The sequence below is a fragment of the Cyprinodon tularosa genome, unplaced genomic scaffold (assembly GCF_016077235.1).
Source record: "Cyprinodon tularosa strain WSP-4 unplaced genomic scaffold, ASM1607723v1 ctg512, whole genome shotgun sequence".
Taxonomy (NCBI): Eukaryota; Metazoa; Chordata; class Actinopteri; order Cyprinodontiformes; family Cyprinodontidae; genus Cyprinodon; species Cyprinodon tularosa.
Genome location: NW_024039244.1, coordinates 354,998 through 367,973, shown reverse-complemented (window position 1 = coordinate 367,973; position 12,976 = coordinate 354,998). Strand labels below are relative to the sequence as shown.

The following is a 12,976-nucleotide window of genomic DNA, read 5'->3' as shown; positions in this document are numbered from 1 at the left end:
GACAACAAATGAAAATCTCAAATTCATCATATCAGAAAATTAGAATATTACTGAAGACCAATAAAAACAAAGGATTTATAGAAATGTTGGCCAACTGAAAAGTATGAACATGAAAAGTATGAGCATGTACAGCACTCAGTATTTAGTTGGGCCTCCTTTGGCCTGTATTACTGCAGCAATGCGGCGTGGCATGGAGTCGATCAGTCTGTGGCACTGCTCAGGTGTTATGATAGCCCAGGTTGCTCTAATAGTGGCTTTTAGCTCTTCTGAATTGTTGGGTCTGGTGTATTGCATCTTCTTCTTCACAATACCCCATAGATTTTCTATGGGGTTAAGGTCAGGAGAGTTTGCTGGCCAATTAAGAACAGGGATACCATGGTCCTTCAACCAGGTACTGGTAGCTTTGGCACTGTGTGCAGGTGCCAAGTCCTGTTGGAAAATGAAATCTGCATCTCCAAAAAGTTAGTCAGCTGCAGGAAGCATGAAGTGCTCTAAAACTTCCTGGTATGTGGCTGCGTTGACCCTGGACCTCAGAAAACACAATGGACCAACACCAGCAGATGACATGGCACCCCAAACCATCACTGACTGTGGAAACTTTACACTGGACTTCAAGCAACGTGGATGAAGTGCCTCTCTTCTTTTCCTCCAGACTCTGGGACCTTGATTTCCAAAGGAAATGCAAAATTTACTTTCATCAGAGAACATGACTTTGGACCACTCACCAGCAGTCCAGTCCTGTTTCTCTTTAGACGCTTCTGACGCTGTCTGTGGTTCAAGAGTGGCTTGACACAAGGAATGCGACAGCAGAAACCCATGTCTTTCATACGTCTGTGTGTGGTGGTTCTTGAAGCACTCACTCCAGCTGCAGTCCACTATTTGTGAATCTCCCCCACATTTTTGAAGGGGTTTTGTTTCACAATCCTCTCCAGGGTGTGGTTATCTCTCTTGCTTGTACACTTTTTTCGACCACATCTTTTCCTTCCCTTCGCCTCTATATTAATGTGCTTGGACACTGAGCTCTGTGAACAGCCAGCCTCTTTAGCGATGACCTTTTGTGTCTTGCCCTCCTTGTGCAAGGTGTCGATGGTCGTCTTTTGGACAACTGTCAAGTCAGCAGTCTTCCCCATGATTGTGTAGCCCCGCGGTTCTCAAAGTGTGTGGCGCGACCCACTGGTGGGGAATTGAGACGTGACAGGTGGGGCGCGCCAAGTTCCGGTGTGTGTGTGTGTGTGTGACTATAAATGTAGAACGTGTGAGAGCAAACTGTCCTTATAGCTGTATGTTGCCGCTTTTTAGACCAATCAAACCCACAAAGTAATCCTTACTAGCCTACATACAGTCTAATTAAAAGAACATTAGATATGAGAAAAATTTCACCTGGAACTGAAGTGCCAAAATAATGATTGACGTGACGTCGGCATATTATTTGTAACGGAATAACATTTCGCGCCCCAGTGTTGCCAACTTTGTCGCTATATTTCAGACCCCTCCAGCGACTCTTTTTCAAAAAAGCGACTAGCGACAAATCTAGCGACTTTTGGAGACTCTTACGTGAAAGCACGTATCGTTCCTTTTCTTGTCCTCCAGCGGCAGGTGCTGCCGTGGGGCGCCTTCTCCCTCCCAACCCCGTTCTCCCCCGCTATCGCAGGAGTCCCTCTCAGCGCTGCAGTCAGACACACCACAGCGTCCAGACTGCAAATAAAGCGCACATGCGCCGGGATTGACGGCGCAGGTTGATCATAATTAACTGAATTTGAAATATTTTATCTTAAATAAATAGGACCAGTTTATTGAAATGACGTCTGACTCCACCCTGAGGCTCAGGTTTAATGCTCAGACTCATAGTGAATTCTGGTTAGGAGTGGAGAGGGAGTATCCACTCATCGGGCAGAGAGCTGTGTGCATTCTTCTTCCCTTTGCCACATCATGTCTCTGTGAGATGGGCTTTTCAACTGTTGCTTCACTGAAAACAAAATACAGATCTCAGCTGAACATTGAGCATGACTTGAGAGTGGCAGTATCAAGCCTGCAACCCCGTTTTGAGAAACTGTGCAATGCAAAACAGGCTCATTGCAGCCACTAATGCAGGGATAAATAGACCTGTCTTGCCAGATGGATTTCACTTCTTTTCTTTTATTAACAGATTGCAGAGTGGAACTTTAATTTTTTCTATCTTTGAGCTTGATACAAATTTTGACACAGCTGCATTTTTATTTTCTTTATTTTTGAGCTTGCTGGCTTTTGATGTAGATAGTTTGTATTTAGATACTACTTGTTCAATAAAATTGGAACATTTTAAGATTGTTGCATATTTCATTACCATTGTGTTGGGGCGATGGGGACAGGTGGGGCTTGAAAATTCCCCCTTGTCCAAAGTGGGGAATGACAGAAAAAGTTTGAGAACCACTGGTGTAGCCTATAGAACTAGACTGAAAGACCATTTAAAGGCTTTTGCAGGTGGTTTGAGTTAATTAGCTGATTAGAGTGTGGTACCAGGGGCCATCAATTTTGAACCTTTTCACAATATTCTAATTTTCTGATATGGTGAATTTGAGATTTTCATTTGTTGTCATTTGTAATCATCAAAATTAAACAAAATAAACATCTGAAATATATGAGTTTGTATGTAATGTATGAATATAATATACAAGTTTCACTTTTTAAATGGAATTACTGAAATCAATCTACTTTTTCATGATATTCTAATTTTATGACCAGCACCTGTAGAAGGGATCTTATCCCTGTTCATTGTAGAAGTTTGAATAGTCTAAGTGCATTAAAACTCACTTCAATAGCCCCAAATGTCCACATGATTTTAATATATCTCTAGTTTAACAAAACCAAGGATTAAAATAGTCAAAAAAAGAATATTATACAGTAATTTTAATCAATAATAAAATTTGTATCAATAAACAAACTTACTGTTTAGACATAAAATACATAAGCTGGTTTGTGTTAGCAGTTAGGATGCTTGCTAATTTCTTTCTTTATCACAAATGAGGCTGTTGTTTTGGGTTTAGACTCTTATGTTTTTAAATGTAAACAAAACAAAAATTGCAATCTAAATAAGTCCCTTTTTCTTGAAATAAGTTCATTTTTGTCTTTAATTTAGCATGTGACACTGCCAATTGAACAGGACAATTTACACTTAATATAAGAAAAAACAATTGCATTATCTTTATGAAAGTGCAAATTATCTAATTATCTTATTTTAACAGAAAAAAAATACTCATTCCATAGACAAATTATCTTATTCAACTACTCAAATTAAGGGTACGTAATTTAAGACATTTTTACTTAATTCTAGGTCATTTATGCAGTGTACCTAATGGGCATTTGATCAAATGTAGCTACAACATTTTTCTGTGCATTATTTTACACTTTTTTTAAAGAACTTTTAATTCCAGTTAGTGAGATTATCTGATTTTCTGATGACTTCCTGTTATTTAGAAAAATAACCTGAAATTTGATACTTGCTGGTAAAGCAGATGAGTGCAAAAAAGATGAGCAGGAAGCTGGTGTCACAATGACAAACAGGAAACATACAGGTGCTGGTCATAAAATTAGAATATCATGAAAAAGTAGATTGATTTCAGTAATTCCATTTAAAAAGTGAAACTTGTATATTATATTCATACATTACATACAAACTCATATATTTCAGATGTTTATTTTGTTTAATTTTGATGATTACAAATGACAACAAATGAAAATCTCAAATTCATCATATCAGAAAATTAGAATATTGTGAAAAGGTTCAAAATTGATGGCCCCTGGTGCCACACTCTAATCAGCTAATTAACTCAAACCACCTGCAAAAGCCTTTAAATGGTCTTTCAGGATAGTTCTATAGGCTACACAATCATGGGGAAGACTGCTGACTTGACAGTTGTCCAAAAGACGACCATCGACACCTTGCACAAGGAGGGCAAGACACAAAAGGTCATCGCTAAAGAGGCTGGCTGTTCACAGAGCTCAGTGTCCAAGCACATTAATAGAGAGGCGAAGGGAAGCAAAAGATGTGGTCGAAAAAAGTGTACAAGCAAGAGAGATAACCGCACCCTGGAGAGGATTGTGAAACAAAACCCATTCAAAAATGTGGGGGAGATTCACAAAGAGTGGACTGCAGCTGGAGTGAGTGCTTCAAGAACCACCACACACAGACGTATGAAAGACATGGGTTTCTGCTGTCGCATTCCTTGTGTCAAGCCACTCTTGAACCACAGACAGCGTCAGAAGCGTCTTGCCTGGGCTAAAGAGAAACAGGACTGGACTGCTGGTGAGTGGTCCAAAGTCATGTTCTCTGATGAAAGTAAATTTTGCATTTCCTTTGGAAATCAAGGTCCCAGAGTCTGGAGGAAAAGAAGAGAGGCACTTCATCCACGTTGCTTGAAGTCCAGTGTAAAGTTTCCACAGTCAGTGATGGTTTGGGGTGCCATGTCATCTGCTGGTGTTGGTCCATTGTGTTTTCTGAGGTCCAGGGTCAACGCAGCCACATACCAGGAAGTTTTAGAGCACTTCATGCTTCCTGCAGCTGACCAACTTTTTGGAGATGCAGATTTCATTTTCCAACAGGACTTGGCACCTACACACAGTGCCAAAGCTACCAGTACCTGGTTGAAGGACCATGGTATCCCTGTTCTTAATTGGCCAGCAAACTCTCCTGACCTTAACCCCATAGAAAATCTATGGGGTATTGTGAAGAAGAAGATGCAATACACCAGACCCAACAATTCAGAAGAGCTAAAAGCCACTATTAGAGCAACCTGGGCTATCATAACACCTGAGCAGTGCCACAGACTGATCGACTCCATGCCACGCCGCATTGCTGCAGTAATACAGGCCAAAGGAGGCCCAACTAAATACTGAGTGCTGTACATGCTCATACTTTTCATGTTCATACTTTTCAGTTGGCCAACATTTCTATAAATCCTTTGTTTTTATTGGTCTTCAGTAATATTCTAATTTTCTGATATGATGAATTTGAGATTTTCATTTGTTGTCATTTGTAATCATCAAAATTAAACAAAATAAACATCTGAAATATATGAGTTTGTATGTAATGTATGAATATAATATACAAGTTTCACTTTTTAAATGGAATTACTGAAATCAATCTACTTTTTCATGATATTCTAATTTTATGACCAGCACCTGTAAAGCTGACTGTTCTCCAAGTCAGACAAATGGTTTATTACTGTGGTCAGGACAAAGCTGGAAATGGTTTTTCAGGGAGTTTCAATTTTATTCGCTAATTTAGAAGGATTGCAAAAGAGTTGAAGATTATATTCATCTTCATAACTTCAAACAATTCATTTGTATACATCTCTTTTTGATCTTGTCCCCATCTCATGGTTTTCTGCGTGTAGTTGCTATTCTTAAAATGACTAAATATTGTTTTCTGCTTTCTATTGCCTTAAAAAGGCCATGTTCTGTCTGCCTGGTGAATGTCTGTCTCTCCTGAAATGTTCTTTCCTTTTTTTTGTTTCCTGCAGCCATTGAAACAAATAGCTGAACTGTTGCCTTATGCCTTCCTTATTTGATGTCACTGGATACATGCGCATCAAGCCTTTTTTTGCAGGGAAGGTTTTTAAATTGATTAAATAGTAATTTAAACATAAATAGCCAAACAACCTTAAGGATCATAGCACGTTCTATCTAAAGTGAAATTAATTGATTTCACTTAAAAGCTATATATATAGGTAATTTCAAGAAGAGACGTCATGATCGTTAATTTACACAGATGCTCTGCATCCAATCTGTCTTAGCAAAACCCTGGAAAGCATGAAATAATTGTAAGAAAATGATTTTTTATAACTAGCATTCTCATTAAACATTTTCTCAAATAAAAAAAACAATACATTTTAAATAAGGAAAATTATATGTTATTTGTCTCATTTATTATACATAAGGCATTTCCATGCAGTTTTCTGTTCACTACTTGTCTGATTGTAAGGTAGGTATGAGGTCATTCTTCAACAAAAATATTACAATGATGATATGACAGGTCTCTGAAACTCATGTATCAAATATGATACACTGGATGTTAAAAGGTCGAGCTGTTTTGCAAGTGATGGACAAAAATGTCATCAGAAACATACCGAAAATATTGCTATGATTTAAACAAATGTTTGTTTTTATTAGTACAGAGGGAATTTCTAACAGATATTTTTTTTCATATGTTGACAAACATGATTTCAACTTTATAATAATGAGCTGTTTTGTGTTGGCCTATTTTTTTTAAATAAACATAATTTTGTGGTAATAACTGAGACTGTAAGTTTTTTCCCAAAATTCTGCTGTTTTAGGGTTTACCAAAAGTTTGAATTAGATTTTCCTCTGCACTAACTGCAGACATATATAATGTAAAGATTTTGTTGTTTTCATGACCTCGGATCCTCTTTTGTCCAGAATCCATTATTGCGAAACTTAACTATTACATGGGAAAAGTCTTTTCCATTCTGTGTGGTGGCAAATTCACGTTAAGTGCAGTATCTCCACCTTAAAGTGAGAAATTTTGGATCTTAAATGCAAGAAGTTTGCATTAAAGAAAATGTTAAACACTACTGTAATTATATTTCTAATGAAATGAATGTTCAAGCCCTTTTAGTAACATAAAAAATGCAATAAGGTATGAAGAGGGAGGAAATTTAATATAGTTCATGAAAAACATTTTTGGTAAAAAGCCAAGGAATCCTAGTACATCATGTAGCATTTACCAGCTGCACTGTAAAGTGTAGATTGAGACAACAATGCCAAATACTTTTATTTCAAAGTATGTCTTTGCACACTTTGCAATAAGTGCTTTAGAGTAGAAAGGCTTTATAAAAGAAGGAACTTTATTACTGCTTCCTTGTCAACAGGAGAAATAACAGCAACGTTTTGACCCTAAACATTTGTTGGAACAGGAATGTACAGATAGAAGGTTTTTCCTACCCTGTGATTTAGATCATTATCATCATTATCCAGAGATACACAGGCTGCCAGGACAACGGGAAATAAACAAAGTACCTGTGATCCTGATGATTACTTTCCTTTTATATTTACCTCATATTTCAGAAATAGCTTCTCTCACTTCTCCAAGGTTAAACTGGGCTTTACTAAAGCTGCTAACCTATGAGTGGACTCTAAACTTTTGGGTTAAAAGCTCCAGATCCTCCCCAAACAGCTGTACAGTTTCACTGCACATCTGGTGGCTGAGGTCAGCTGGCTGCTCGTTGTAATTCTCATTCTTCTGAGGTGGATCATCAGAGCCGCGGGGCTGACTCATGCCCGACTGAGTTAAAACTGCTGGAGCATCCAGGAACACAAAGAGTCTGCTGTTAGACTCTGAACACTTCGCACACTGTAAAATACCAGCTGTGGATGAAAAGTGGACAATGGGGCTCTCAGGGCTTCTGTTGCTGCTGGTGCTCAGCCTCAGAGCTGCAGTATGTGCCCCGGTGGAATGGACAGAGTTAAATGAAGCCAAGGTAGGATTTTTTTATTAGATCTTTTACCTTTAAAAAAAATTAAATTAAGAAATCACTGCAGGTATATCAATATATATTTTTACTTTTACATGCAAATACAGACGTATTTAAAGAAGTATGGCTATTTAAATGATCCAGCTGATCCACAGGACCTTTCCTACCTAGAGGAGGTCATTGAAGCACTGAGGTAACATTAATGTTGGATTTTCCTAAGAAAATTGGACAGATGTTTAACAGACAGTAGTTGTTATAATCAAACCATGCTCAAGGGAAAGAAGTTTTTTTTTTTTTTTATCAGTTTTCAGATGTATAATTATCTTAAATCTGGTCAGAGTCTTCCAGAGGGTGAATGATCTCCCTCCCACTGGAAAGTTAGATGAAGCCACCCTGGGTGTGATGAGACAGCCCCGCTGCGGCCTGGAGGATCCATTTAATAAGAAATTCTTCAAGTATAAAGTTATGGGTGAGTCAGAACATTTACAAAATATTGTTTTAGTTTAGTCTGAAAACTTCTGAATGTTTTTTTCTTAATTTCCATTCAACCAGCCATCTATGTGAGAGGTTGATGTTTAAGGACATCGTTAAGCTGTAAAAAGTGTTCAATCTTTTTCACATTTTGTCAAGTTTCAGCTTCAAGCTTTAGAGTATTTTACTAAGGTTTCATTTTTTTTATCTAACCTTTATTTAGACAGAAATATCCCATTGAGACTACTAATCTTAACAGCTCAGTACATTACAGACAATTGTACAACAATTTCAGTAAAAACATTTCATTTCCAAACCTTTGAGCAAAACTTTAAACTGGCCTATTGAAACCAGTTCCTTAAATTTCCAGTCTTTTTGTAAATCGTTCCATGTTGTTGAGGCAGAACACCAAAATGCCACCATACCAGCATTACAGCGGACGTTTGGTACAAACAGTAGCGGTGATTCTTGTAAAGAATATATCTTTCTGCCGCTTTTGGCTCAATATATTCCCACAGATATGAGGAGAATACTTGTATAAATGAACACATACCAATGAGAAAGTCAGTGCTGGCCAGTCCACATGTTTGTAAAGTGGTGTGTGCGAGGCTTACAGTTTGTGATAAACTTCAGTGTGGCATGATAAACAGAGTCCAGTAGTTTCATTTCTTGAGTCGGGGCATTCATATAAATGAGGTCACCATAATTCAGAATGTTGCAGCAACAAGATTCTCTTTTGCATTGATGGAAAAACAGCCCAATTTTGAAGTAAAAGCTTTTCAGTTTTTCCATCCTTTCTAAACAAACGTTCAATATGTCCTTTAAAAATATGATTGTCGTCAATTAAAATCCCTAGATGCTTAAAATATTGCATATTGCAATATTAAAAATTTTGACTTCTGCCCCTTGAAGTGATGATTGGTGGAATTATCTCTAGATTACTCTTTGTTTGTGAGAAGAAAGAGCAATCTGCATGATAAACGAAAGCAAAGTAATCCATAGCGGACACATGGTTATAGTGAAAGTGAAAAGTGTGCTTTTTATTTCGTCCTCTTTAATGAAGAGACTTATGGTAACTCTGGGGGAGCTGTAGAGATGCACAGTATACAAGCTGCAAACAAACAATTAGTTAAAGAGGTGTGCTGGTTGGATGAGACAAAGGTTGCACTTTTTAGGCTGAATCCACAATAAACGAATGGCAAGATCATGCTATGGAGATGCATTTCTTGAGCAGAGACAGTGAAGCAGAACTCTGGTGAAAACCTGTCAGTGGCATTTCCCTTGTGAACGGGCTATAGCTTCACAATCCAGCAGGGAATAAAGATAAACCTACAGTAAGAGCAACAGTAGAAAGGTTTTCAAAGCATATTAAACAGCATCTTGGTCCAGTCAACATCCAGATCATTCAGTCTGAGGTAAGACCTAAAAACAGATACTGTCCATCGACTCAGACTGAGCTGGAGCTATTTTAAAATGGAAACAAAATGTTTAGATGTGCAAAGCTGGTTTTAAAACACATATCTTATAGACAGGTAATAATACTTTTGAAAGCCCCTCTGGAAAGATTAGAAAGATTACTTCAAGTTTTGATGCCATCTCTTCATTGATGCTTTAAATAGATCTAGAATGGTGGCTTACAGTAAAAAGAAAAAACTTCTATTCATCTCAGGTCGCTGGAGGAAAAAGACTCTCACCTACCGGATCTACAATTACACACCTGACATGTTGAAGTCGGAGGTCAAAGCAGCGATCCGTTCTGCCTTTAAGTACTGGAGTGATGTGGCAGACCTGACATTCCGAGAGGTTGACTACAGCAGAGCCGACATAAGGATCTCGTTTCATAAGAAAGACAGCTTTTGCTCTGTCCCATTTGATGGCCGGGGTTTGTTCCCTTTCTAAATCCATTCAGTGTTTTCCATACAAATCACTAAACTAGATAGTGTAATCCATACTGCGTCTGTATACTCCCTGCAGGTCACGTACTTGCTCACGCAGAGTCACCAGAATCTGGTATTGTCCATTTCGACGAGGATGAATTCTGGACAGAGGGATCATATTATGGCACTAATCTGCGTATTGTAGCAGCCCATGAAATAGGACATGCTCTTGGTCTGGGTCATTCCCAGTTCAGGAGTGCCCTGATGGCACCAGTTTACACTGGTTACCGTGTCAACTTCAGGCTACATTCAGATGATGTCAAAGGCATTCAGGCACTATACGGTAAGTGTAGTGAGAAGGAAACAGGTTTGGTTCTTGATAATCGTTACAGTTTTGACAACTTATCTTAAACTTAATATTACAAAAGCTGTACCCTTTATATCATTTTCCAACAGAATAGTTCTAAACAAGTCAATAACATATTTACCAATTACAACTACAGAACTGATTTACAGTTCATTAAATTGTCAGAGTACAATTCTTGCTATATATTAGATACTTTGGATTTGTATCCCGGACTAGCCCCCAACTTCCCGACTTACCTAAGGTAGAGATGGTTCATAACAGAAACCGTTTCAAAGAACTCTTGTTACAAAGGGACCAATGTTTGCCTTGAATTCCATTGAACATATCATTTCAAATCTATATTTTGCTTTTTCTTAGTTCATCTTTTTTTTATTAAATTAATTTCATATATCAGCCACATATTAAAGTAAAAAATTAGGGAAAGTCACATTTTAGTACAGCCTTTTTTATTTGGACTAGAAAAGCAACATATATAGAGCATGCATCTGTCTATCTTAGTAACAAGCATGCATCTGTTTATTATGGGTGAGAGATATTAGAAAAGGAAAAATATTAATGATTCTTCTAACTTTAGATTTCAATTTTCTCTCCAGGCAAGCCTGTCAGCACCACAACAGCCATAACGTCCTCTCTGGACAGCTTGTTTCCCACTGAAAGCAGCTCTGGACCTGCAATAATTCCAGATCCTTGCACTGCGGACTTGGATGCCATCATGTTAGGTAATTCCACTTATTCATTGACATAAGATAAAAACACTAACATATATTTAATTCTGATAAAACATCTTGAAGTAAACACCATTATAACTAATCATGACAGAGCAAAGCTGACCATAAAATTTATTATCTACAAAAAACTTAAATGGCATCAAAATCTCTTTGTTTAGGTCCTTGGGACAAAACATTTGCCTTTAGTGGGGATTATGTGTGGACTATCTCTGATATGGGCCACAACACTCCGATAAAGATCAGCAGACTATGGAGGGAACTCCCTGGAAACTTGAACGCAGCTGTCCACTCGCAAAGAACAAACAAGACATACTTTTTTAAAGGTACAACCATTTTTGATATATAACACAGAGCTTCTGCAGGATTCCTTCTGCTCTACAGCTGCTGCTTCTAAACATTAAACGTCTGGAATCTTTCTGGTCACAGGTAGTAAAGTATGGAGGTACACAAGGTTCATGCTTGACTACGGCTACCCCAAACAGGTCACACGGATCCCTTCTAACATTGACGCAGCCTTATACCTCCAGATTAACAAGAAGCTCGTGTTCATAAAGGTAAAAAAAAGACACCAAGAAAACAAACGCATGTCAATAAAGCATTGTCATCAAACAAATTATTAAATGAAGCTGTTTGTATGAAAATCATATACCGGTAAGTCAGAGTTTGTTGGTAAGTGTTCTTTGATTTTTTTTTTTGGGGGGGGGGGGTAATTATTCCTCACAGTTATTTCAAATTCAAAATAATGTTTTTTTAATTGTACAAAATCAACTATTTATTTCTCAAAATACAGGCTGTCTGAGATACATGCCTATATATTAACAATATATGCACGCAAGGCTTAGTCAGCACTCCTTTAGGTGCCCCAAAGCTCACCTTACTCCAGGCCAAACACTGTATCTGGTTCAGCAGCAGCTTAACACCAGGAAGGGACAGTTTTAGCCTATATCCTGGCATATTCTGGATTTGACAGGATATAGGATCTTCAAGCATCTTGCTTTAACTCATTGTACTCTATATAAGCTACTGGAACCAGAACTTCCCTGAAGGAGTAATCCGAAGGGATAAACAAAGTTGAGTCTAAGTCAGTGCATGCTGGGTCTCAAAGCACTGACTCAAGTCAGAGGTCCACATCTTGTGAAACACCCACAAACTTTTGGATGGGCTTTGCATACTGTCCTAACAAGGCTAGAGATTCACGGATCCACATTTTCCACTTCTGATCTGATTCCAACACTCTAATCAATTCAAACCACTGAAGAAATGTTCTAATTTTAAGACAATCAAAATCTCATAATTTATTAGCTGTGAGCCATTATCATCAAACAATAAACTATTCCTATTCCTCAATGCATCTGCAATCAGCTTTCACAATCACATTTATTTTATGCCTTTAATCCTTCGCCTTTTTTCTATGCAGGGATCAGAGCACTGGCAGTTCGATGAGTTGAAATACAGTTCAACTTTCTACCCTAAACCCCTAAGCATGCTCATCAGCGGGGCGCCCTCCTCTCCTGATGCCGCCTTCACCTGGACCAACGGCAAGATCTTCTTCTTCAAGGGAGACGAGTACTGGAGAGTGAACAAGCTGCTGAAAGTAGACAGAGGATATCCGCTGAGCAAGAAGGAGAGATGGATGAGATGTTAGGGACTAACCACCAGGAGGCAGCAGGGGCCGAAGGAAGGGATTCTGGCTCCTATCAGAGGGCATTGAAATAAACCTCAGTATTAGAATTAAATTGTAAATTTGAGATAAAAAATGAACGAACTTGTTTAATTTCACTGGATTTTATTACCTTTCAGCTCCTTTAGGTTTCTCTTTGTAAAGCTGAGTCTCTGCTGGCCGATGAATTGTGTAAACTTCAGTATAATTTTGGAGAGAAATCAAGGCCATCTGTTTTTCTTTTCACATATGTGTTGAATTATATGTTGCAACACTTTAAGTAAGATGTAATGTACTAGCAGGAGTGTAAACTTTCTGTTTACTCTTTCTTGCATGTTGTAAATGTCCATAAATAGCAAAAATGTAAGATTTTGTAAAATAAAGACATTGTCTTGTGAACAATA

The 12,976-nt window shown here is 38.0% G+C and overlaps 1 protein-coding gene across 1 annotated transcript; it reads left to right on the top strand.

Annotated features, from left to right (window-relative positions):
• Positions 1 to 7,215: 7,215 nt before the first annotated feature.
• On the top strand, positions 7,216 to 12,976 carry mmp19 (matrix metallopeptidase 19). Its single transcript, XM_038303520.1, has 9 exons — positions 7,216 to 7,475; positions 7,577 to 7,662; positions 7,808 to 7,938; positions 9,610 to 9,822; positions 9,915 to 10,160; positions 10,778 to 10,903; positions 11,071 to 11,235; positions 11,339 to 11,466; positions 12,330 to 12,976. Exons 1-9 carry the CDS (start codon positions 7,383 to 7,385, stop codon positions 12,555 to 12,557), a joined length of 1,416 nt encoding a protein of 471 aa, XP_038159448.1. The 5' UTR covers positions 7,216 to 7,382; the 3' UTR covers positions 12,558 to 12,976.